Source organism: Schistosoma haematobium, chromosome 6 (genome assembly GCF_000699445.3).
Source record: "Schistosoma haematobium chromosome 6, whole genome shotgun sequence".
In the NCBI taxonomy this organism is placed as follows: domain Eukaryota; kingdom Metazoa; phylum Platyhelminthes; class Trematoda; order Strigeidida; family Schistosomatidae; genus Schistosoma; species Schistosoma haematobium.
The window spans coordinates 23,429,386-23,457,090 of NC_067201.1; the positions used below are offsets into that span (position 1 = coordinate 23,429,386).

Consider the following 27,705-nt stretch of genomic DNA (forward strand, 5'->3'; position numbering starts at 1 on the left):
CAGCTCCAGATAGTGGTTTCGATAGCGACCTTTTATCTACCGTTATTCAGTGTGCACTTGTACAATGTATCACAAAACCGACACATATTGATTTCAATCATGATCCGTCACTGCTGGACCTCGCCCTCGCCCACCACCGTGAGGATGTTTTTGATATTCAGCACCTTCCCCCACTAGTGAACAGTGATCACGTTGTAATTCACTTTAAGTTCAGGATACATGGTATACAATTCGTATCTGCTCCACCCCATCCCAATATTTGGCGAGCCAATATTCCGGCAATCAGAAACTGTGCTATCTCGACTGATTGGTCGGTCGATGCGGATGGATTGATCGAAGATGAATGGAATAAGTTTAAGGCTACATTCGAGTCCGTAACGTCGCCGTATATCCCATGATCAGCACGTAAGCTATCAAATTGCCCTCCATGGGTTAATAAGGAAACCCGGAAGCTGTTAAAGCGTAGGAAACATTTCTGGGACTTATTCTTGTTGACAGGTCATGAATCATTTAAGCGTGAGTACCAAAAGTTCCGTAATATCTGTAAGAAAACCATAGCCAAATCCCGTACCACCTACGAACGACAGTTAGTATATGACAGCCGTACATGTCCGAAACGATTGTTTTCGTATGTTAAACGGCGGACGAAACGTAGTGATGGTATTCCCCCGTTACTGTTACACGAAAATTCAGAATTACTATCTGAATCAGATCGAGCAAAAGCTGAGACTTTTTCAAACTATTTTAGCAAAGTCTTCTCCACGTTTATTGTAACATATACTTGTCCCACTCACACCGAGATACCAACCATGGAATCTGTACAGGTGACTGAGGAAACTGTCCTTCCGTTGATAACTAACCTAAAACCTGGTAAGACACCGGGCCCTGACGTGTTACATCCACGGTTGCTGTCATCTCTTGCGGATATTATTTCCAAACCGCTGGCGAAACTCTTCAACATGTCCCTTTCACTCGCTCAACTCCCTAGAGATTGGAAGGACGCTATAGTCAGTTCTATATTCAAGGACGGTCAGAGACACATAGTATCTAACTACCGGCCTGTTAGTCTAACTAGTATAGTCGTTAAGTTACTTGAAAAGATAATTCGGGTTAGGTTGCTAAGCCACATAGATTTACACAATCTGTTAGCTCCTGAGCAACACGGATTTCGTAACAAGCGTTCATGCTTGACTAACTTGCTTATTGCAAGGGAGGATTGGACAGCAGCCCCAGATAACGGTCTGTCTGTCGATGTGATATTCATAGATTTTAGCAAAGCATTTGACAAGGTTTCACACATAGGTCTTATGCAAAGGCTCACGAGCTTCGGAATAATAGGTACTGTACGTAAGTGGATAGGAAATTTCTTATGTGACCGCAGACAGACAGTTAGGGTCAACGGAACGCTATCCGATTGGAAGCCGGTCAGAAGCGGTGTACCCCAAGGCACCATCTTAGGCCCTCTGCTCTTCCTTGTCTACGTTAATGAGTTACCGCTGTTACTTAGGTCGTCGGCATTATTGTTTGCGGATGATGTAAAAACCTGGCGAACAATAAAAAGTGCGGCTGATCATCTGGATCTTCAAGCTGACTTAGAAGATTTAGTTAGATGGGCTCGAGAGTGGGGCTTAGAAATCAATGCTAGGAAGAGTGTACTAATGCACATCGGTCACGGTAATAGTTACCGTTATACTATTGAGGGTAAACCTCTTCCATGCGTTCAAGAGCATAACGACTTAGGAGTAGTATTAAGTCATGATTTAAAAACAACTACGCATTGCAAAGCAGCCGCTGTCAAAGGTTTTCGAGCGTTATGGTCACTTCGCCGAGCGTTCAAATCTTTTGACGAGGAAACGTTTCGGATTTTATATCCCACCTATGTAAGACCACACTTGGAGTACTGTATCCAAGCAGCTAGCCCGTGTCTGGTGAAGGATACTAACTCCCTTGAGCGTGTCCAGCGTGTAGGAACGAAATTAGTGAAGGGTCTTTCTAGACTCCCTTACGATGAGCGTTTAAAACGCCTAAATCTTTTCCCCTTGTCGTATCGTAGGACACGAGGTGACCTTATACTGGCATTTCGTATCTTTAATTATGATTTGGGTGTTAATATGTCTTATCTTTTTGCTCCCTCCAGCACTAATAATCTCCGCGGTCATAGCAAGAAGGTTCATAAACCAAGATCTAATAAACTTAAAGTGGGGTTCCGTTTTTCTCATCGAGTAGGCAATCATTGGAACGCCTTACTCAAACAAGTGGTATCAGCCCCATCAGTGAATACTTTCAAGGAGAAGCTGGACCTTCACTGGAAAGCAGTGCGTCAGGATTAATACAGGTTCATCAACCTACTATCCTTATTACTGAAGACTGAAGACTAGGGGACTTATGTAATGGACTGTGGTAGCGTGAACCGGAAAATCACCCTAGGTCGCCGTTAACGCTAAAGGATAGAACAATGAAAATGATTAACATTATCCTATCAAGTGAATAATTTTTGGTATTACTCGCATTTTTTATCATTTCCCCTACTTCACACACACCTTGTCTACAAAACTGTTGTCTAAACTTTGGAAATGACATCATCGTTGACAGTCTGTTTTCTGCATGGTTGTCACTAATTATCACTGACAATCGCATTACGGCATCTACACTGCTTGTTCCCATTTAATAGGCTGTAACATTGAATGATCACTAAAATAATTGTCATAAATGTTTGATGATAACAGTTGAGTCCTCGTTACTGAGTTATTACTGACAAAATTTACTTTGGATTTTATACCCTATATGAAATCATTGATTATTCATTAAAATTGCTGATTCCGCGATCGAAAGAACGAACGCCCTACACTTATTAACAAAACTACCGTCCAAAGTATCCATCTGTCTATTGAGAGTTTGTATATTATTGACTGAATATAATTTTTTCAGCAGCGTTTCCAGAACCTCGGAATTAACACGTAGTGGTAAATAAATCCCACAAATCACCTAACCGCAACAGGTCATGAGTTGGTACGACGTGCTACGCATCCCTTGCAACTATCAACCAACCTCTTCGTATATCGATAGCTTTCCAATTATATCTTCTAACCTCTTCATTACTGACCTCTGATTTCACCGGATTGGTATACTTCGGTTATAAGAGTGTTACTTGTAAAAAAGTTGTCGAACTCCGAACACCTGTGGCGCCTTTCAGCAGTTGTTGTCTGCTGCATGAATACCTCGTTAGAATCTTCTAACCATTTGGCATTTCAGAATTCCTATCAGCTCTTCTTTTATCCATTTTTCAGCTAACAATTTAACCTGCATGCTGCTTCATCATGCGTATGTGCCATTCTAAGCCAGTCAGGGGTTTTATGAACTTTGTATGTGCTTAAGCTGTTTATAGCTTTGGTAATTACTTTCGTTTGTGTTTTATGTATACTTGTCTCATATGTCTGTTGTCTGTACATGCTACCTGTAATTTATGCATTATTCAACTTACACTAAAACAGAGTCATCCTTTAATTACTCAGTAAGTCATTACTGTCACTCCACTTCGCATCTATTTCTTTTCGTTTGTCTACCGAACAAATTCACTGAAAAACATGCACATCTTGAATCATCTCGGATTTCATCTTATTTCTACGTCAAATTCACATGATTATTCGACAGAAGATATACTGGTTTAATTAGGATAAGTTTATCGTGAACATCAACGCTATTTGATCATCATGGAGTTGAATACGGTCGGCTCAAACTGTTTGCTCAATATAACATAATTCCAGAAGTAAATGAGTTTGAAGGAATACAGAATTTAAATAATAAGAAAGCTTGAATAGTAATGAGGATAGAGGTATTGTACAAGTAATGAGGGCAAGAAAATAAGCGGAAACTACAGTATAACCAAAACGAAAGCCAACATTTGCAATTTATTTTTAATCTAACCCCAGCTTCCCAGAGACGTCTGTGGTTTTCTATTGTTATTATTATGATTATTACTCACAAACATCTTATGGGTATATAAGTGTTGTGAAGAAACCATTTCGGGTTTCTTCAAAAATGCATTAATACACAATTTTCAATAATGTTAGCATTATATTTGCCATATTTGAAAAAGAGGATAATAATAATGGAATAATAATAATCATAAATCGGGTTTGGGTAATTGAGAAGTATATTGAATTGAGTTTAAAGAAGGAATGACGAAAATAAGAAAATGGAAATAAAGGAGACGTGAAATACGCAAATAGTTTAATAGGCGTGTTTATGAACATAGAACAAGAATAAACAACTATGTATGTATCGTAATATTAGTAAAAAAGTAAAATATATAATAATTAAGAAAAAACAACTTATTACTGCAGTAAGATATGACGCCAGAATAAGTGTTTGTGCAGTCATATTTTGGAGTGATGCTATTAAAGTCACAATTAAGTGAAAAGGATAACCAGATATCAATATATATGAGTCATATATGCATAGTGAACATAAAACGAGTCTGAGAAGTTAATTTACGTGCCATCTTAAGAATAATATTTATTTAAAAATAAAAGAAAGAAAAGAAATGGACACCTAGTGAAAGGGTTAAACCATGACAATAATAATAATTGTACAATAAATATCGACCTTTGAAGTAAACCAAAAATTAAAAATAAAATAAGATCCAAAAAATCCTTTACTGCACTCGGATAAGTACATATAGACTTATGTAATGGTATACAGAGTGAAACCGGATATTAGTATTAAGAATGATTCTATGAAAGTCACAATTAATTGCAAAGGATAATCAAACATAAATTTCCATGTGTTACATATATGTGATGACGATAAAATGAATCTGAGAAGTTAGTTTACTTGAGTGTACCGTGAGATAATTTGTTTTTAGCTATAGACTTTGGATGTTTAGGAATAATATTTGTTTAGAAGGATAAGAAGAAATAAAGAGAATATCTAATGTGTCGAAGGACCAATAATGATATTAATAACAGTAGTAATTATAAATACGAACATAAGCAGGCTTCATATATTAAGATGAATAGAAATAGAATAGACATGAAAATCTTCAAAGGTTACATTTTGATTTTCAGTCAATTGGATGACGGACCTTGCTTGTATAAATCATTATTAAACACATTGATATTCAGTAGGTGGCACAACCCAATTTCGGAAAAAAAATAATCAAGGAGATTTCTGAACCGGGTTTTAGGTTCACTGCAACGGAGGTTCACTGGCAGTCCGTTTTACACGGTTGAGTAGCTCAAACTCTTGCCATATCTTAAATCCGAATCACGAACAGTGTTCATAGGTTTCAGCGTATGTTTGTGTATAGCCAGATTTAGGTCAAGGCAGTGGCCAATGTGAGCAAATCCACTTTTGTCAACACTAAGTGGCAAATCCACCAAACAGTTCATTCGTATAACTTGTTTATTTCTTCTTGGATTAACACTGGAATATAGATTTCTTTTGTTGGAGAAGAGAATGAATAAACTACTTTCGGGTCATTGGCAAAAAGGAAAGGTTTACCATACTGAAAGAGGGGACACACGTGATTGATAAAAGGAGAAAGCGTAATGGACCAATCACACTTCCTTGTATAACCCCACTGGTTACATCCACAGGTTTAGAGTAGCAAGATTCAAAGAGAATGAGTTGGCCACGTTCTTGTAAAAAGGATTTGAGCCAAGAAAAAAAGGATTCTGTATGCCACATAAAGAGAGTCTAGAAGAAGACGTTTGTGTGAGACACCGTCGAAAGCCTTTAAATCGAAGTAAAGAATTATCACTCACTGAGGAACATCTCTTCTCAGGGTAATTTGGACAAAAAATTCCAGGTTCCATATGAAGCATGAGCGTTCAGTCATAAATATGTGTTGGGATAAGCTAATCAGACTAGCCGAAAATAAAAATGTTAATAGCTTTTTGTGGATGATATTTTCTATGGTTCTTGATAACACGGATGTCAACTTTATTGGCCTATAGTTAACAATATCACTACGTGATCCTGTTTTGACTCCAGGGATGATAAGAGATGTTTTCCATAAAGATGGATAGGCCCCATATTCCACAGAATAAATGAAAAGTTTCAAATAAAATAGTGGAAAATCTCTACTACCATATTCCACAAGCGATGGAGGGATCCCGTCAGGTTCACAATCAAAAGAGTTTTTCAGGGCAGCTATGGCCTGTTTGATGTTGGAGGGTATGAAGTCGATTTTCGATAGGTGTCTGGATGTCAGAACTCCGCCTGGAGTCCCTTCCGGGGGCTACTGCCGGTACCAATCTGTTGTGGATGCGGAGGAATAGACCAATAATTATCATGTTAAGTCCAATGGTGTCCCTGGACTTTAAATGGATATTTCCTATTGGTCGATATCTGTTCACTTGTTGAATATTGTACAAAATGTTGTTTTCTATTTTATGGTACGATGTGATATGCTTGATTGATATATAAACAAAGTATGTTCGAAATATAATGATTCATATCTCCGAGGCTGTGACTTGTGTTCTGGACTCAACTGGCTGGGCTAGACAGGGAAGTGGGACTAATCGAGACTCTAGGCTGTCCGTACGTGTTTACGTGTCACTGTAATCGATCGATAAGTACGCTGCTCTCCAATTTTCCAGTCAAGGACACAACAATTAGCACAGGGTAAAAATCGACCGCAACTTTAAAGTCATAACACAAGCCCGTATAAAGGGGAAGGGTCAGGCATGGGGCTAGCGACCCCATACCGTAGAAAACTAACTAGCTAAAAAAACGCTAACCAGAAAAAATTATTCAAACCATTTAAGCTCTGTCCTGGGAGTCAGAAGGTCTTCATTTAGAAGAATTATGACGCCTCATGATGAAAGCCGAATTCCTTCGGAAGTTACGAGGCCGATGCCCCTTCTGACAACCAGAGCGACTATTTATTTAGGTACATGGAATGTTCGTACAATGTGGGACACCGGAAGAGCCTTCCAAATTGCTGCAGAAATGAGAAGATACAACCTAGAGGTATTTGGGATCAGTGAAACACATTGGACACAAGTTGGACAGCAAAGACTAACTACAGGAGAGCTCCTGTTATACTCCGGCCATGAAGAAGAAAATGCCCCTGTTATGACCTTGAATCGCTTTTACCCCGTGATACTTGTTATGACTTCACCTTGATCCGCCTAGACTAAACTATGACCTTGACGCGTTAGGCTGAGTGGCTTAACCTTGAGTCTAATACGCGTGAGTTCGAGATGGGGTAGAGAGAACTATTCTAAATCCTGATTGGTTGGCAAGCACGCAAGTGAAAGAAGACAAGCCAGTTGGAACACTAAACTCTGGATTTTCTGAATTCGGATTACTACAAAAATGTACATGAATAAATAAGTGCATATTTTGACCACGACGTACGATAATTTGGAAAAAATACAGTTATGCCCGAAACAGGGAATTAGGGTAGAAAATATAGTGCAAAATATAATGTTTAAATTACAATATTTTTGGAACAAAAAAGGGTATGCTAGTGAATGATACATAGAACGAAAGCTCGTGTTATGTAGAATAAGATAGGGACAAAAATAAATATAAGTGTTTTACAGGTTTTGAATGAAATGCAATAACGTCCCAAGAAAATAGCTTTCGTAATTGTCTGGGCTTCTTAATTCCCCGTTCATAACAGCCCCACATACACAGGGATTTGTATTGATGCTGTCCGTACAAGCACAAAATACAATTATGGGATGGGAATCTCATGGACCTAGGATCATCAAAGCCCCCCTGAAAACAAAGACAGAGGGCATTTCAATGTACGTCATCTAATGCTCTGCTCCTATCAACGACTACAGTGAAGACGCTAAAGATCGATTCTACGATAGGCTGTAGTCAATAGTCAAGAATTGCCCAACAAAGGACCTGACCATTCTGATGGGAGATTTAAATGTCAAGGTTGAAATTGACAACACCAGATATGAAGACATCATGGAGCGATGCGGACTGGGAGAAAGAAACGAAAATAGTGAAAGATTTGCTAACCTATGTGCCTTCAATAAAACGATCATAGGCGGCACTATATTCCCACATAAACCACATGGACTTCACCGGATCACTCTACACAAAACCAAATCGACCATATTTGCATCAACAAAAGTTTCAGGCGAACAATGGAGGATGTGAGAACCAAGAGAGGAGCTGATATAGCATCAGATCATCACTTGCTGGTCGCCAAGATGAAATTGAAACTCAAGAAACACTGGACAATGGGGTGAACAATATCACAGAAGTTTAATACTGTTTTTCTTCGGGATACTGACAAACTCAACAAATTCAAGAGAGTCCTCAGAATAAGTTACAGGCATTTCATGATCTACTCAATGGAGAAGGAACTACTATGGTGAGCAACTGTGTTATGACCTTGAATGTCTGGTTTTTCTATCACACGATTTATCTACCAATCCGAATACGACTTATACGAATCTTCACACTAGGCCAACCAATGACGTTCAACCGGTGTGGGCAGTGTAGCGTCCTTATTAGTCCTATGTCCTCCGAGCCCTTCCACTTGAGTCCAGAACACAATACCAGCTTCCGTAGTATGAATCGAATCAGATCGAATCAGAGCAGATCAGACCAGATAGTTTATTTCAGACATACCCGGTTTATATATCAATCAGACAGACCACAACGTACCATAAAATAGGAAATAATATTTGTACACAAATAAGCCAAAAAGTGGCTGTGAATGAGGGGGACAGTAATTAATAAACTGAGCATAACTTAAGAACCGTAGATCGTACAATAATAAAATATAGGTCAAAATAAAGCTTATAATAAGAGGAATATAAATATACATAGTGTAATTGTTGAGTAGTTATACAATAAGAATATTTATGGAATGTTAGTCCATGAATAGTCCTTGGAAGTTACCTGTAATTTAATCTTCACCGGATATAACAAACTGGAAAAACATAAAAGAGGCAATCACTTCAACATGTCATGAGGTTCTGTGCCACAAGAAGCACCATCATAAGGAATGGATCACTGTTGATACACTGGATGAGATTCAAGAAAGGAGGAACAAGAAGGCAGCAATCAATACCAGCCGAACAAGAGTAGAAAAAGTCAAGGCACAAGCTGAATACACAGAAGTAAACAAGCAAGTGAAGAAGAGCATCAAAACCGACAAACGTAAACACGTGGAAGGTTTAGCACTGACGGCAGAAAAGCCTGTAAGTGAAGAAAACATGAGATAACTGTATGGCACAACAAATAAACTCTCTGGAAATTACCGTAAATCAGAACGACCAGTGAAAAGTGGGGAAAGCAAGGTAATCACCAAAATTGAAGAGCAACGAAACAGGTGGGTAGAACACTTCAAAGAACTCTTGAATCGACCAACTCCGTGATCACTCATAAAAAACTCTTGACTGATATGCACTGAGATAGAGTCTATATTGATTGTGGGCAGTAAATCAAGTATATTACCCCCTATTCGGTGCACATTAAACTCGAAACATGTCAACGAGACGATATCATGCCAGCCTGGCTGAAGTTCAACATGAAACGGATGTGCGATCAAAAAAGTCGATTATCATGCAGAGCAAAAGGACAGAACAGCAAGTTAGGTCTGCCCAGCAAGGTCTGAGGCTTGCCTGGCTGTCTTTAACGTTTTGCTTGAGGCTACCTACAAACATGTCCATTTTGGTTTGGCACAGATTATTCCGGTTATATAAGAGGAAAGCCTCTCAAGATTAGCAGTTAAACAGTGGCATCTACTACGCCAGTACGACTCTAGGTGTGTCGAGCGCAGTGTATGACATTTAGATATTTAGCAGTTAGAATAGAGTAATGAAGGCAATATTTATCGCCATATAGTTATTACTTAGCGCAAGTGATTAGAGTGCGTAATTACTGCAAAAACATTTTTACCCTGTATCACAGGTTCTCTATTTTTGTTTTGGAAATCCATTAATGAATAATTGCATCATCTTCGGTTTGAACACGAAAACTCCCATATGAACACCCACTTATAGGATAACTTACAAAAAGTTCCATCTGTAGCATACATAGCTACTGACAAGAATGATTCTCTACATTAATGAGAATTTTGATCATCAATGTAATTTCAATTACTGGATTCGTCAGGTTTGACATTGACAAATTTGTTCGAGAGTATCGGTTTTAATAACATGTCATCTCCCCCATGATAATCCGTAAGTAATTTGGTGTCGTCATCTCAAGCCACGTTACTTCGATATTTTCATTTGAAATTTGTCTTGTGAAATCATTATCCTTTGTTCTCTGATCTCGGTTCTCTAATGTTGGCTCATACGTGATGTTGGAAGAGCTATTGTATTTCGCTGACATTATTGTGCGATTTATTCGGATTCAGATCGGGTTACTAAAATGGTGACCGTCACTTATAAATTAACGCGACCTGCAAGCTACGATGATTAAGGACCTTTCGAACTCAACATAGCTGACTCAGTCGACGAGCAACGCATACGGCCCAATCTTCTGTATCTGAATCAAAAAGCGCAGCCACTTTAAAAGACACAAGGACAAACACAAATTGTAGTATGTTTTCGGTTCTTTGTTCATGTATCAACTCTTCTCATTCATCTACTGCGCAAATTACGCAGCGATTACTTTTGTCATTGTCATAGACACATTGTTGTGTTGGAATAAATATCATCATTCATATTGACACTAAATCACAATATGTACGCAACTACTTCACTCGCTCATCGAATTATAATATTGTGAACAGTACATTCACACCATGACATTCACAACTAACGTGGATTTTTTATCATTCGACAATGTAAAATTTTCCTTCATTTAACGAGTTTTTCCATGTCATTTTGTCTGATTATTACACTCTTATTCACGTGGCGGGGATCACTTTTCCGTTTTCTTATAATTTACGTTCTTCACGTCGATATCGCCTTATTTTATGTTGATGGATCAATTTAGTTCTACCAAACCATCGTACCAAATCATCTATCACAGGAATCACTCTATGAGGCTAGTTATTCATTATCGCTAATTTTTTGACTATATGGTTATCACATTTAGGATAGTATCAACGTGTTAACTAGGTGCCCATAGATCGAAAAACCTGCAACCTCCTCAGTAAACCACGAGTCTAGGGACACGTTTATGCTCATGAATTGTCAGTCTGAAATCCGGGCGAACCTTCTGCTCGCAGATAACGGCATGGTGGTAACAACCCCAACGGAGTCGAGCACATCTCTCACAAAAGATACAAAATACATTAGGCTTCATGGTCAAAAAGGAATACAACTCTGCGTATCTCGTAACTGCAGTTAATGTTCTCTTCCTCTTGTCATTCTACTAATACATATTTAACGATACCTCGATGCATCTGGTCATAATACCAATGACAATGTATACTAACTTCGCATTTCATAATTACTACCAGCTGCAGTAGATCAGTGAATATCATCCACCAATGCAGTTATCATACTAGGGCTTGATTATCTCTATCCTACATTCAGAAACTCCATGCTATGTAAATGTGAAACAACCAATCGCCAGCTGATGTTAGTTACTGGACTGTAGCTTGCTAGAACGTTTTCGTATCCAAATATCCTTTTTTATATTGTACCAGCACAACAAGTCGATTTTCATTTTATTCTTTCCTGATATGTTCCGCAGTAATACACATAAATAATAGACGGACTATCATTTTTTTGCTCTTCCAAATCATTAATACGATATATCTATTTTATTGCACAGACGGTCACGTCATGCTTGTTATTATAATGTCCTTATTAATTTGCTCTTAATCGCATGACGAAATCTTCATTTTTATCCCCCCCTCGTAAAGCACTGATATTTATTTGTATAAAGATGAAAGTTTCGTATTACACTTTACTCGTAAATGCTTTATTTCAGACAGAACATTTTATTTAATACCCATAAAACCTTCCTGTATCTTTAGTGTGTTATTTGACTTTAAGTGAAGTCATATATTCATTAAATCCTTGTATTTTGGAGGTAAAATAGTTACAATTTCAAGTACAAATACGCACTTACATGATTCATCCTAGTCTTTGAGCAGATATTAACGAGTCACCAGAAGTATAATATCAAGCATCCACAACTGATGTGCGAGAAACTCTACATTTTGAGCCTAATTAACTCAAATTCAGCAGTTACCTAACATACTTTGTTGCACTTCGAAGATGTCTTTCCTAGCTCTGGCATTATGGGTAACCTCAAAACATGAAGCTATAAATTGGCGCCTGAATAAAGATGAAAATTATAAGTTGAAAATCTTGAAATAATAAGAAAAACAGGGCTGGGAAACATACATTTGGTAAGAACAGCTTGTGGTGGGAATTCTGGACTGTCATTAACATAATGTAATTCCTCCTGAACAAAAGATTAGGCATTGCTAACAAACTGAAAGATTTCTCAAAAACCATGATGCAAGCACCAATAATTCACCGAAGATAGTAACGGATGGAAGAGGATAGATGAACAAAAAAGAAATGGTAATTAGATTAAAAAACCAGTATGTTTGTTTTTGACCAGCGAGGAATGAGTACAAAGAAAATATCTTTTTTACAAGCGAGGACCGGGATGTATTAGACGAGCTAAAGTGAAGTGCTAGTGAATTATTATGAAATACTGTCCTATGTCTTCAATAGTTTATCAATATTCCACTTAATATACTCCTGAGAAGATTCTTGAACCACTTCAGCCTAAGGCGTGTGTTCGGACTGCACCTGAAAGCGGTGTACATCGGTCTAGAAGAACTACTTAGGTAAACGGCTAGATAAAAATCACAGAGAATGTCTGAAATATCTGGAGGTGTTACCTGTTGCCAAGAGGCTAGAGACAAAAGATCAACCGGTTTACTTGTTATACTCATTATGTCAATAATCTATCACTGAGGACAAGTGAATTTAGTAAGAACTAGAATACAAACGTTCTTGAGTATATATTTCGACAATTAAATTCGATAACATGTACGGTAGTAGTAAACAACCGGATTATTATTGGATTGGATGAACAGAACTGAACTGGAATTCTAATCGTATTAGATTAATACGGGATTCAAATTTTGAATTGAAGTAGGTTTATTTCGACACTGGCACCTAGAATCAACAATTACTGTACTAGAATTGAAATAACACTAGGAGTAGAATTTCCGGCAATTGTGTGGCAGTGAAATAAATCGAAAGTGAATTAGACCGATGTGATCTGTGTTGCATCAAAATGAATACAAACTGTCCAGAGTATCAATTATTTAGTATATATCAAATATGTGAAGATCAATATAATGGTGTAATACGGTCAGCAGATAGAAAGACTGACAAACGACCAGATTAAGAAGTATCAGAAGGATTCAAATGTAAGGTCTAGTAATTTTATAGCTCTTTGTGTCCAAAAAGATAGTGAAAAAAGCACAAGCACCGAAGTATAAGATATACATATCCACAAATAACTATCACATTTCTGTAGCAGTAAACAAATGTCCAAAATCAGTAGCTCTGTAAGTCTTTGATATATGATTCTGGCAGCATACGTTTTACTGGACACGCATACCTGAAGGCGTCCAGTTACTTATCCGCACCAGATCACCAATGGGTACGCCCTGCTCCACATCTCCTACAACCGCTAACCAGCTCAGATTAAGCACTTCTCAATATGTCGATAGCCTAACAAACATATCTATGAGCCCCTTCGTTTCTGGCTTCTAATTTGTCTGGTTTGGTATATTCCGATTATAAAAATTATTACTGATTAAAACGCTGTCGAAGTCTTTACTGCGAACGAGTAGTTAGAATACAACCTATAGAACTTAATCATATACCTGAAGCTGTACCGAACAAAAAAGAAACGTGCGTAAAAAATCAAATGGTTTATAAAAGCTCGTGACAAAGGTTTTATACATTGGGTACTGGAAGTCATTAGAGTTAGTAATACAAGTGTGGACAAGTTAACAAAAAGTATTGATTCAGGTTTTTTGTCAGTCACATGCCTAGTTAGATATGGTTCAAAAGAATGAATGTGCAACTATGTTTATTCAGCATATATGTACTAAAGATTACATTGTTTCAACTTATCATATTGATATTGAGTTTCACTGGCAAGGTTGGACTGATACCTGATCAATTTAACGTGGTGCGCTACTGGACTTTAACGGGGTTTGGTCGGCTTTTCGTCCGATGTTCTGGGTTTGTGCGCTGATACTGGCGATAGTGTTGGTAGAGAGTATCTTAAATGACTCTTTATGATACTAAAAACTAATTGGGCATGTGTAAACCACTTTCATTGAATACGTCTACTTCCGTATAAGTACCACAAACAAATATCTACATTTTTGCGCCTGATATGACACCTGGTTACACTTGTCCCTTCAATAAAAGCTTATATTTTGGATACTTTGTGGTGACGAACAACGCAGGGTTGTTCAGATCCAATATCACTTACCGCGTAACTTGTTTACATATTTGGATTCTCTGACGAATTGTGTTGCGAAGATTTAACCAGTTGTTAATTTCTCTGTCAACTATCACTCTTCTTTCTACTGTAAAGTCAAGTGCGAATACCTCACTTTGATTAGATCCACTAGACCAAATAAGTGACTTGATATTAAAGACAAACCTATTGAAAATTTTAAACAGCTGAGTATACATGATGAGACTTCAGTCACACTGTTTTGAGATATACTGAAAGTAGTCCCTTAGTCATTTTACCATTAGGACTGTTCGTGTCAATTAAATCAATTTGTTAAATGATGCTAAATAGAGGGATCAGTGACCCATTACCACTGGATACGAAAGCTTCTATTCCTCTCACAACCGTCCAAGCCCTCTAAAGATTGTTTAATTTTTTCAAAGGAACGTATCTTTTGGATTGTCTTGCATTTCAGATGTTTTCTTTCCATTCTAAACTTACCTAATAATAAGGCATTCTGTCAGTAATTCAAACAACAAAATCCTGTTAATAATTAACCTATGATTATATTGGTTTTTTAGTTTCAACTAACTAATATTTTAGCCTTTAAAATATGTAGTGGAGGGATTAGATTATGATCAGCAATTTGTTTACGTGATCAATTGATTGGATAAATTTTTAGGAAATTTTATTTTATGCTTTTTAAAAATTCCTCAGTACCACATAGTACTAGTAAATGCAAATCATGCAGCGAAAAGATTACCGCAAGGAAGTACCTGGAGGATAGGTAAATAAATAATAAATAGAGTTAGGAGCAATATTTTCGGAACAACATAGTTTGCGTTGTAACATTATCGTGATTTCCATTTAGTAACATGCGTTTCTACTGTTTATAAGGAAACCAATATTAAAATTAACCAAATCTGCCACCGACTTTTGTTGTAAACTGTCTCTGCAATAGTCGTAAACAGTTAAGCTGCGTGGTCACTAAAATTTCATCCATGGAGTCATAAAGACCCAATATATTGTATCATCCTTAATTCAGTTACAATCAGTCATAAAGTGATCGCATCTCCTCATATGCTAATTAGTCTTATCATCGAAAAATGGTTCGCGGTATAGAAGCCACTAAAATCACATTTGTAAAGGTAAAAAAAATAACCAGGGCAGGAGTTTAAACATTTTAGAACTTTACAAAAGTTAGCGCCATAAAACTCAGTATTCCTTTTAGAAACGGAAGAAGCTAGAACTGTAGTTGATACGTTTCATTTATTTATTTGAACACATAAGTATTGGTACCAAGTGGCACCAACGACATATGCGCCACACAAGTCACTTGATTTGTGTATGGGCTGTGATACTGCCCAGGTGCCCAGAGCGAGGCAGAAGGTTTTCTCAAGGGGCCACTCTCCAAGCCTTCGACCTCAAAGTCTAATCCACAAGGCAGTGGAGCAACGTTAGAATATGAAGTCTAATGGTGGCCAGTGATCAATAATTGATTCATACGCCATTTGTTCTCTCAGGATCCTGGATCGCATGTGCACTAATGGTTTGGAATCATGGTTTTCCAACTCCTCTAGGTAAACCCTTCGTAACCAATGGTTGGAGACTCTTGGTGACATGGCTCAGAATCGATCAAAATGGCGTCGGTGTATACACTCCCTGTCTTCCCTTAAACTAAGAGATTAGAATCGCTTCATATCTTTCTTTCTACAAACCAATTCTTTCTTCTTGTACTATATCTCTATATGCAATCTTTCTCTTATATATTACTACCTTTGACCTAACCACTGCTATGAATCCGGTGTTCATCTTGTTGTGCTGATGCGGTATGGCAACCTGGACCGATGCACATATGTGCCTGGTCCTACGTTGTAGCTGACTGACTGACTGACTGAAACCCTTCGTATTCAACGAACGGTCGAAGCACCGGACACTCGCTTTTCGTCCTCTCAATTTCGTAAACAACACCTTTGGTGCGAGTAAGCAGTGAGTAGGACTTCCCTGTCAGTGGCTGTATACCCGTGGCCATGTGAGAGCGTTTGGAGAGGGAGAGCTAATTCTCCTACCCTTGACCATACCAGGGCATTTGGGGATATTTGGTAGTCGATACAATTAGCTATCAAATACATTTTTATTAGCATCGATATATTTTTATACACCTAGTTTCTAAATGTGACCTTGCTTTGCTACTTTCTAATGTTTCAGACAAATTCAGCGTACAAAATCCATTATAACCCTCAACTATCCTACAAGAATTAATAAATTGGTATCAGTGAACACCAATTATCATTTGATTCAGTTGAATGTTTAGCAAAAAATTCATTTCATCTACGTCTTTACATTGTTTCCGCAGTCCTCATAGAAGTCTGTTTTCCGGTACATTAAAATGTGCATAATATTTCTATATAGCTCAAACTAAGAAGTTTTATAAGAATGTGACTGTATTTCAGTCAACTCATGAAAGTAAGTTCAAAAATCCATTCATTTTACTAACTCGTCCTACGTGTTGTTGAGTTTCATCAATGTTTTTGCATTAATTTTCCCAACTAGTTAGTCATTTGCAATCAACCGAGAACTAATCATAAATATTCGTTGGCTCAAGTTACCAAAATAGATCAGGATAACATGGTGATATTAACAAAATCAATAGTAAAGTGGATGGATGGCAGTATCATCAGTAATAAAATACTGAACATAGATAGTACATTTTGAAAAGCAATGAATTTATGGGTAAAAGTACAATATGATAATAAAATATAGAGTGAATTATTTGCGCTACTTTCTCAGATTATGAGAAATTTTACCTCAGATCTTCAATCGATAATCACGAGCGTTTTATATACCCGGACCAAGTGGCTTTCATCTATTAACAGGACTCAAATCAAAATTCAGTAATCGAATATGCTAGTACCATATTTGAGTTTGGCCTCCTGTAACTTTTAGCATATCTTTACTGCCTTACCGTCGTCGTCAGATTAAGCAATGGCTAGCCATGCATAAAGCGGGTACTAGCTAACTCAGTTGATCAATATTCCGAATCCCGTCAACTGATTTACCAGCTTCGAGTACTGTTCAACCTGTAACCTCAACAGTACTCATTTTGGGGGCGAATTTTCCTCTAAGTACAATATAGTCATCATACTCTAGTTTCTAGTCAGTACGTAATCTGTCAATAAAAAATGAATTAGTCCATCATATCACATCGTCACAGTTTCAATAAACTCAAAATACCTACCTAACTTAAATCTTGAGTTTTTACATTTATTTTGCACTTCCATATTTAATATGAATGTTCTAGTTTATAGTATTTTCTATGCATTGAATGCACTATGAGTTTATTGATTTTCGCTTGTCTAACTTATCGTTATTCTCTACTATTCAGATTATAAACATCCAGTTTTTCAAATTCTTCTCGATCAACGTAAACTTCGGACTCCAACTGGAATTCATTTTCACGTACCGAATCAAGCATTAGCTGTCGCTGTTGCACATGAATGGGATAGTCAGGTTGACACTATAAAACGATATGCTATGCCTTTGGTAAGACTTTTTAATACAGTGTTAACGGTCTTATTATGCCTAATACTAATGGTTATTATTATTATTATTGGTTTTAACGCTTGTCAAGAAAAATCCATGAAGCCACTGACAAGTGGACTGAGCCCTGTTGGTAGGTGTAGACTACCCGGTTGGGATCCGCGAGATGATGGCAACCGATGGTTAGAGCCCTTGAATGACATGGTTCAAAATCGTTTGCAGTGGTGCAGGCGCATCCGCTCTTTGAATTCTCCCAAATTCTAATCTGAATTCTTCATGTTCCTTTTTTCTCTTTCCAAATTTATTTCACTGGATTATACTCCTTGGACAACAAACCCTAATCTTACCGGTTACTGCTTATATTTTTACTACCTCTACCACTATGGGATTTGAATGAACAATTGTATCTCTGTGCTAGTGTGATATGGCAACTTGAACTGATGTACGTACGTACGAAGTTCTACGTTGATGACTCAGACTGACTGCTTGTCAAGAAAAGCGTCACACAAAGTGAAATTATAATATCGTAAAGCAATAAAAGTCAGGAATTTATCTTTACGATACAGTTTTAGTAGGAATATAAATAATATGGTTTTTATTTGTTTAGATTTATGTGAGGAACGCAAAAAAAATCCATTAAAGAATCGTCAACATGTACTAATCTCTGTCATGTCTAACAAAATCTCAAACTACTCAGTTGGATGATAACTAGTATTTCATCCAGGGATTTATGGCTGACTAACTAGTCTAATCCAACGTATTTATCCCCTATTTTGGGAGCTTATTAAAATATACGTGTAAACCAAATCCATCCCATCTTGGCTGGTATTCCAACGTACCTTTTAAGACCACATTTTTTAAAATAGCTTGTACAAGAAATTTTTTCGGAGACATTGATGGTCGAACACGTAGAATCGCTGAATATTCTCAGCTCATAGGTTTCAAGTTTCATAAAAATGCAACAAATTTAATCATTTCAATGAGTTGGATACCAATATTTATTGTCTTGATAGTAAAAGTTGTTTATCTTAAGTTAGAGAATTTACTCGATTACTTATGAAGTATGTTACGTTATTGTTCATTAAATGCTCTGTTGATAGAGCTTTGAAACATTTTTATCACTGATTAAATCATAACGAAAATTAATAGATTTTTTTCTGTGAAAAAATATCTGTTCTCTATTTAACATGAATATATATAGACAACATTGTGCAATCGAGCTTTGGATACTCCAGCTGATCAACATGATATCCTAGTCAGCACTATCATGCAGTATGCTGATACTGATACAATCTGGTAAATATGTAGTTTCTTTAATTATATATAATGTCTGTGTGCTGATGGAATAAATATACTTATTGTTTTTTAAAAAAAAATTAAGTCCACCAATGTTCCTGGTACCTGTATGGTTTGCTAACAAGATTGGGCTGTTCTGTTTAGTTTAAAAACAACCTGAATTATGTTCAATTCTTATGGAAATCAGTATGAATATACCCTCTCACAAGATGTAATTATGAAGTTGTCCCTAAATGCCATGGTATGAGAAACGGTAAGGAAAGTACTTCCTTCCTCAAAATGCTTTCGTACACCCATTCATTTATTGCCTGTCTAATGATTTCCACATACTGCCCTTACATGACAAATTTTCTACACAAAAGTAAGGACAAAAGCAGACATCTGGCACTTAAACCAGATTGGTAAATACGGATGGTTCATCTAACAAGGTTGTAAAACAGAATACTTAGGGTTCAGAATCCTGAGGGAACGAACAGCATAGTCACCGATTCTAGACACCAGCTACCATGGGTTTGCATCTCTTTACAGTATTCAACGGCTAATGAATTAATCAAAGATGCGTGGTGTCGTCTTCTAAGCTCGAGCATAAAGAATATTGAGTGCTTTTTCCTGAACTCATTCAAGTGCCATCTGTTTTGAACCTATCCTTAAATCAGTATGCACTCTTTTTTACTGGGAAGTTGTTGTTTCGTCCATCTTAATTCAAACAGTTGCTCCTCATCTATTCAGTCACTATCATAAGGCAGTCGAACTGTCTTTTTTATCTCCCCAAAATCTCTAATCATCTCTTCGAGCCTCAAATATCGTTGAATAATAACGATGACAAATATCACCAATGAGAATAAATAATGGTCTTCTGATATCTCGAATCATATGGAGATGAAAATGCAAGCCAACTAATTGGATGCTAACTCAGTGTTTTGAAGGTTTAGTGCTCACTGCGAGATCTGAAGATCCTGATTCTGATTTGTAGTGGGGTCTTGGGTACTCATTATTAAACTCTTGTACTATGATGAAACATCTGTCCAGTTCTCCCTTTCTCTTAATGGTTGATAGTTCTTAATGTAAAACCTCAAAATCCAACAATCTACACAACCCTATACCTAACTTTATTTGACTGGACATTTTATTGAGGTTAGTCCCATGTATAGATGATTTTTTCATCACAAACTAATATTAGCTTAATGAACTGTTAAAAATCGGAAACAACTGGGCAATATTCTTAATGTCTTAACGGCACAACCTTTGATGAGAGTGGGCTAGGGGTTGTGAGTGCATATCACATATCGAATGGTCTAAGGTGAAATAGTTGATACATATTATGTAATAACAAGTATCTTCAGTTTTATTCTCCATACCTAAGAAAAATTTTCGATTATTTCGTACACATACTATAGTTCTGGAATTCCTATTCACATTTCACTGTTGCACCGGTGTATTCATCACTTATTAAAGTGGTCATATTTAATTGCTTTGTTTTGTTCATCAAATAAACATCGTCAGTTTCAGATGTCAAGAACCAGATGATTTGGTTAAAGTGCAATCTCTTTCATGGGATCCTATCATTAATTGGGTTAACAAACATTATCAGATTAAACCAGTCATAACTGATAGTATGACTTCATTGGCTAAACTATCTCCTTTGGATAAAGAGAAATTAACACGTTATTTTAACAGTTATAATATATGGGGTCTTACTGGTAAGTTATCAATGATGTCAATAATCTCATGAATTTCTTTCTAATATATTATGGCTTATGGTTGTAGCTTTTACCTCGACATTGTGGCCAAGCTTGAACATCATCTCGGGAACACTTTCCAGCAACCACTTGAGGCTGTTCTGGGGTGTGATAACAATAAAATATTTCCTTTAAGCAACAAGCATCTACAATAATAATTCTTTCTCACGACGAAGGGGAAGATTATAAATGATCCACTCTGAAAATAATACACCCCAACTTCTCGAGTTTTGATTGCCAGATGCAAGTTCTTCAAAGTACAGTGTTAACACTAAAAACTTCACAAAACGTTACCTGTAGACGGCCTGAAACGGTTATCTCTTAGGCCTTTGGATAAGGATCCCAGATCATCAGTGTCACTCGTAGCCCAGTTCCCTTAAGAAGAAGGATACTTCCTTCGGAATGATCTAACAGCCTTTGAGATCACTACGTTCTAACTCAAATCCCTTCACTTTACATTTTTTTCTGTTTTCATTACCGACCTCCATCTTTTGCCTCAGACTTTTTTCATGCGTAATACTAGTGCTGACAATCATCGGGAATACAGGTGTGCAGAGAATTAGTTCTTTGATAATGATAGGTGTTGACAAAATCTCGGTGTTAATAGAAAGAACAATTTTCTGTTATGTCCTGATGGCCTGTTAATTATCACATGACCAAATCACCAATAAGAAAACCGACATATTGACCAGACCAATGACGCATAGATCAGTACGAGCAGCCTAGAATCAACTCTGAGTTTTATTGGTCCTCCAAGATAGTAGCTTCTCGCTTAACCCATTCGGTTCAGTTCAGAACACCAATATCAGACTACGCTATATCAATCATGTATTTCAGAAGTACGAAGACATTATCATACCATAAAATAGGAAACAACAATTATACAAGATTCAGCCGCAAGTAGCTGTGAGTGTGATAGACTGTAATTAATAAATTAGGAGTAATTTAAAAACAGTAAATCGTATAATAGTAGTTAATAGGTCAAATGGAAGGTTATAATAAGAACGATATGAATGTACACATAACACAGTTATTTAATGGTTATACAATGAGAATATATATAATAGTAGTCCATAAGTAGATCCTAACGGTGGCTATTCACTTATTCTTCGTCCAGATATAACACTGTAGTGTTTTTCCTCAACCTCTGTCATTTTTTTGTCGGTAATGATTTAGCCATTGAAACACTAGGCTTGCAATTACTATGATACACAGTTGAACCCTTTTTATTTACAGTAGACGGTTGATATTATCATCAGTTGGTATACACAAAATTTATCGTTCAAAGGTGACTATGTAAAATTGTAAACTTAGCTACTGAAGTTCATTTCAAAAAATCGATCAAATCATGTGTGTGTATGTGTTAGTAATGTAGCTTTTTATTTTAATATAGGATACTTCACCAGTTCTAATGGGTTGGTGCTTGACGAAATCTCAACATGAATCCAGAAAACTCAGTCGACTTTTCTAACTAAATGACGAGTTTTCTGCCTACTAGTTTGCTCTCCTCTACTTTATAATTGTGAAACATGGTCTTTAAAAGTAAAAAAATATTTTTAGGTTACTGGTATTCGATTATAGGTATCTTGAAACAATTGCCTGTATATTTTAGGACCACTGATTTAGCAATTTTGAGGTTAGACGCAGAGTACAAGGTAAGCTATGGCAAATCAATTGACAAGGTAGTGAATCTTTATTGACTTAGTGTATTATGTATACCCATCCACCGACTACCTCGACAAGCGATAATTGATTGTGTAGGAGTAGGTTGGGAGGAAGCTTAGGGAAACCAAACCAAATGAAGATAGTAAGATCAATCCGTGAATTTGTTGACAAAATTGTTTCTATTCTGTGATTATTAAACAAATATTATAGAAATAATGTAAAAATCTAACTTGTACGTTAAATTCTTGTTTGTGTGCATTTCATGAACTAGTTGACATCGATTACGGTGATCTTGTGTGTGTTTCCGTGACATATAGCAATCAATTATCGTGTCTAAAACCGCTTTTTCACTTTTTCTTTAAAATAAAATTTAAGGAGTTTTCACACTGTTTAATTTTTCTTGATTGTAGTTGGCAGAAAATCATGGATCTAAGTTCCAAACTAGTTTTCACTCGGTGGCAAGGTTTACTTAAACTTTTCAAGAAACAGATATTGCTTAGTGGATTCGAACCTAAGTTATCATTTATTTTAGCAAGAATATTTCTTTATTTATTTATTTCAACACATAGATATTGGTACAAAGAGGCACCAAATACATATACACCACACAAATCTCATTCGACATGTGTGAGGGCTTTGATACTGCCCGGGTGCCCAAACCGAAGCAGGTAGTTTTCTTAGAGGGCCACTCCCTGAGCCTTCGACCTGAAAGTCTGATCCACAAGGCAGTAGAGCATCGTGAGGAGATCCAGTCACATGGAAGCCGGTGATCAACAATTGGTTCATTCGCCATTTGTTCCCGCAGGATACTGGAGCCCATGTGCACCATTGGTTTGGAATCCGGTTAAAGCGCCGGACATTCGCTTTTCGTCCTCTCGATTTCGTAAACAACACCCGTGGAACGAGAAGGCAGTGAGTAGGACTTCCCTGGCAGAGGCTGTATACGCGTGACCATGTGAGAGCATTTCGAGAGGGAGAGTGGACTCTCACCACTCTCGGCTGTACCAGGGCATTTGGGGGCAAGGATAAATCCACATTTGCGTTTGATAAAACGTTTGGAATCGATGTTATCTGATTTCTTACTATTCTACATCAGCGTGCCTCAATAGATATGCTTGTTAGGAACATTTCACGCTTATTCTCCAATTAGATTTCGGGTCACAATGTATTATCGGTCAATCATAATCAACACAGAGCCTGGCGTATGTGTGTTTTAGTGCATGTTCCCGTATCACATAAGGTCGAAGAGGTGAGATTAGCAAACCAGTCAAAATAATATAATAGCAATTGTAGTAGAAGAAATTGAATTTTGACAGTGTTTCGAAGTGACATGATTAAAAAGTGTGTGAAAGAATTCTGGACCTCAAGATATAGGGCAAGATAAAGAGTGAAGTTATCATGCCACTATAATCTATCCTAAGCTACATTACTCAGTGTATAAAGACACTGACCACAACCCGGTAGTCTTCACCTATGTACAAATGAATTCATCGACTGACACCAAGTCTTATTTTAACACCCCCCGCTCTAGTTTTCTTTGAGCCTGCACATATATTGGCCAGCGTTGCATGTTGAGGTAAGCAACGGTTGTACATACATAACACATGTCTTAGTCACCCCAGTCAATGAAGATTCACAGCCTCCATCTTTGCTAGCATTCTATGTCGAACCTCAAGATTGCTCACTCAGTCATTCTGCAATTGGTGAGCAATCATTGGAAGACACCCATGATCAAGTACCCACAGCTTAACTGTGTTTCCTACTTCCATAGACCATGTTTTGAACGATACAGTATAACAGAGCAAATCGCTGTACCGAATACTCCCCTTCTGGTTGGGAAACAAACATCTCACCTATGCTACAAGTAGTGTTATTTGACATAGTCAACCAAACTTTCTGAACTCGTATAACATTTATAATAAAACGTGTTATTGAATAACTAATTTACCGATGAAATAGAGATCTATGTTAATTTCAAACACATCCAGAGTTATAACATTATATGAGCACAGTGATGCCCAGACTAACTTTAGGTAAACTATAATAAGCGTGTGTTTTCAAAGATTATTTTTCATATGTTACATAATCAGATTTCTCTCTTTGTATATATTTGTATTGTCTTAAAAATAATAGGCATAAAATCATGTGTTGAAAACTTGAAATCAGTTTATCTTACATTAGCTATGCTGGATGGATTTTGTTCAGTTGCAAAAGCTGTTGAATTAAGTCAAATAGAAATGTTATTTCAGGTTAGTTTTAATTGGATTACATCACTGTAAAGTTTCAGTATTCAACTATCGAACTGTATATATATATATATATATATATATATATATATATATATATATATATATATATATATTAAAGAGATTCGGCATTGAGAACATGATATGAAGAGGCAGTGGAAATGAAGAAATTTAAGATTGAGAAGTTAGAGCATCCGCACTATTGTGGACAATTCTGAGTCATGTCAACCAAAGTTTCCAACCCTCTGATCGTGGTTATTACGCTAATCCCATCCCGGTAGTCTGCATCTACCTATATGGCTCTGAAATATAGTCAATGACTTCAATGGAATGATGCCAACTCTTGGTTTGGGCGTCATTTGCTCCTACATGAGACGACATTGCACGCCGAGATAGGCAATTGTTCTTCATATGTAACACATATCTGAACTATCTCGGTTTATGAAGATTCATAATTTTATCGACAAGTTTGCTATATATGCCTAGCATCGATATTCCTTCTTAGGTGGTTTCACGAAGTGCGGACAACCCTTTGAGAACATCTATGATTAAAAACCGGGTATTCCATATATGTTTTCTTCACAGCCATAGAGTACAACAGGCCAAACTGCTGCGCAGTACATATGCCGTTTGATTTTTAGACAAACATTTGGTTTGCGCCACAAGTTTGTAGGGGTAACTGCGCTTTCTAAATCCGTTTCAATATTTCGTCAGATATCAGCCCACTAGGGCTGATGAGATTGCCAAGCAATGTGAAACATTCAACAACTTCATTTCATATTATTAGTTCAGGAGATGACCCATACCAGTTCTTAAGTAACATTTTGTATTTCCACATAATAATCTGACTAGCAACGCCTAGCATCCACACTCTACGCTAAATCCAATTATTCATCACTACCAGCTAATTTATTGTATTGTAAATGCAGGATGCTAAATCTATTTATGAGATTTCAGAATCTTTATTCACTTAGATTGTTGGGACATGTATACTACTACTATGCTGAACCACCGCCTACCTCAAAGTGATGGTTTGCTGGTAATAAGAATGGGTTGAAAGAAAGTTAAAGTCATCCAAACCAATAATTGGCATCAGTTTATCAAGTCATTGACAGTTGGCTCGAGTCATATTGATACGTACAGACTACCTGATCAGAATTCGCTAAATTATCTTAACAACTGGTTAAGAATGATGTGTGATATGGCTGAAAATTTATTACATGGCACAGATAAATTCACTCTTCATACTTCCCTAGATCTTCAGCACAAGCATTCCCTCATATGTACTTTCTCACTTCATATTCTCAGCTTGTAGTCTTCCTCAATGTCATTGGTGCTGCAATTATTTCGATTGCTTTGTTATCTTTATATTGTTAATTGAATCTCATCTTCCTGATGTGATATGAAGATTTGGGCTAAAGCACTTGTGTAAGGCTCTGTGCTAATTGCGGATTACTCCATTGATATGTCCGTGTGCTAAGCTACTATTCCGACAATGCGAATTCACTGTAGTGAACGAGATAACTATCATCTTCCCTTCTGCTCTAATTAAATTGAAAAGTCCCGTTTCATAATCCAAGCTTTGTTGGTCCAGAACCCAAAGGGAATAAAAATACATTTAAGTTTATCAGTTTTATATTGAATACGGTTATTAAACTGTATAGACTGAGCAATTATCAAAGAACACAAATCACAGCAAAAAGTGGTTTGAAGATCCACAGAGAATGTATCGTTAGTTAAACGATATTGATTTCTTTCCTAAGTTGGACATGGAGATTCCATATTCCTAACACTACTTAGTTCAATCTGAGCAACAATGCCTTGCATTCAAGATTTGACTACTCATAATATGTAAGAAAAATTGTATACTGAAGTTTAATTGTTGTAAAGAGGAACTCCTATACTATGATCCACGTTCTAATCTAGCGCTTATCTTTAAACTAAGACTAATCAATGCACACTGCAATACTCATTCTTTCAACCTATCAAGTTTTAGTCAACTAGTTTATATTTCATTAAGAAGTCTTTGGCTAATAATCTTATATATCACAATTGATTGATCACTGGGTTGCGATCAATATCATGTGTGTCTAGTCCTTATTGGTGCAGATCAAATGCTATCGATCATGTTGCAATGTGGCCACCAGTCAAGGTGACTCGACACTGCGGGCACTATATATTGAGATCGATAGCATTCGATCTGCACTAATAAGGACTAGACACACATGACATTGATCGCCACCCAGTGATCAATCAATTGTGGTTACACCTCAATCCTACAGGAGGTCAGTCGCGGCTCGGATAGCTCAGTGGTAACTTCTCTGACTGTGAAGCTAGGTGACACGAGGTCGAATCCGCCAGGGAGCACCAGTTCCCTCAAGATTACAGGTACACCTTGCTGACGAGTGCCAAGTAGCACGAAACCCGAGTCCAGGGTTTCCTGTCGACTACCTCCAACCACCATCTAATCTCAATCTTATATATCTACAGCTTGTACATATATACCAAGTTATTTTTATTCATCTTCAAGTGAATATTATTGATTTGTATTGTTTTTTTGTTTTATCTTAGGTTAATCGATGGGGAGATGTTCCTTCTTATCATGATGTTGAAAATGCTGATCTTAATGCACGTGTATCTGCTGCTCTATTTTTAGCTTTACTCAGTCATTATCGACATGATATAAAAATAAAAACAAGTATAAAATAAATCTGATATAAATATTTATTGAGTTTTGTTTTTGTTGTTGAGAAGAATAAAGAAAATTAAACATAATTACAATTATCATTAACATTTCTTTTTATACACACACACAATCAATGGTGGATAAATAC

The 27,705-nt window shown here is 36.9% G+C and overlaps 2 protein-coding genes across 4 annotated transcripts in view; one reads left to right on the plus strand and one right to left on the minus strand.

Moving 5' to 3' along the window:
- Positions 1-3,469, minus strand: part of MS3_00011079 (uncharacterized protein) — a gene marked incomplete at its 5' end in the record, with an annotated part of 34,169 nt that extends 30,700 nt beyond the window's left edge. Inside the window, one exon of the mRNA XM_051219486.1 lies at positions 3,399-3,469. Coding sequence (XP_051065820.1) covers positions 3,399-3,469 — 71 coding nt within the window. The remainder of the gene's footprint in view (positions 1-3,398) is intronic.
- A 10,609-nt stretch (positions 3,470-14,078) lies between these two features.
- Positions 14,079-27,657, plus strand: ATPAF2_1 (ATP synthase mitochondrial F1 complex assembly factor 2). Of its 3 annotated transcripts, XM_051217173.1 has the most exons (8): positions 14,099-14,188; positions 16,594-16,764; positions 16,798-16,851; positions 17,771-17,928; positions 19,127-19,221; positions 20,725-20,921; positions 24,759-24,874; positions 27,443-27,657. In XM_051217173.1, the coding sequence occupies exons 2-8, from the start codon at positions 16,692-16,694 to the stop codon at positions 27,578-27,580; spliced, it is 831 nt and encodes a 276-aa protein (XP_051065823.1). In that variant the 5' UTR covers positions 14,099-14,188; positions 16,594-16,691; the 3' UTR covers positions 27,581-27,657. The 3 variants fall into 3 exon arrangements, with proteins under 3 accessions (XP_051065821.1, XP_051065823.1, XP_051065822.1); XM_051217171.1 differs by having other exon boundaries at positions 14,079-14,188; positions 20,725-24,874; XM_051217172.1 differs by having other exon boundaries at positions 14,099-14,162; positions 16,594-16,851.
- Positions 27,658-27,705: the final 48 nt, after the last annotated feature.

Excerpts from the sequence above, each read along its gene's own strand:
- ATPAF2_1 (XM_051217173.1), top strand. The coding sequence starts at position 16,692 with ATGTTTAGCAAAAAATTCATTTCATCTACGTCTTTACATTGTTTCCGC. Across the intron at positions 16,852-17,770 it reads ATTTCAGTCAACTCATGAAA|ATTATAAACATCCAGTTTTT; the intron begins GTAAGTTCAAAA and ends TCTACTATTCAG. Across the intron at positions 20,922-24,758 it reads TAATATATGGGGTCTTACTG|GCATAAAATCATGTGTTGAA; the intron begins GTAAGTTATCAA and ends TAAAAATAATAG.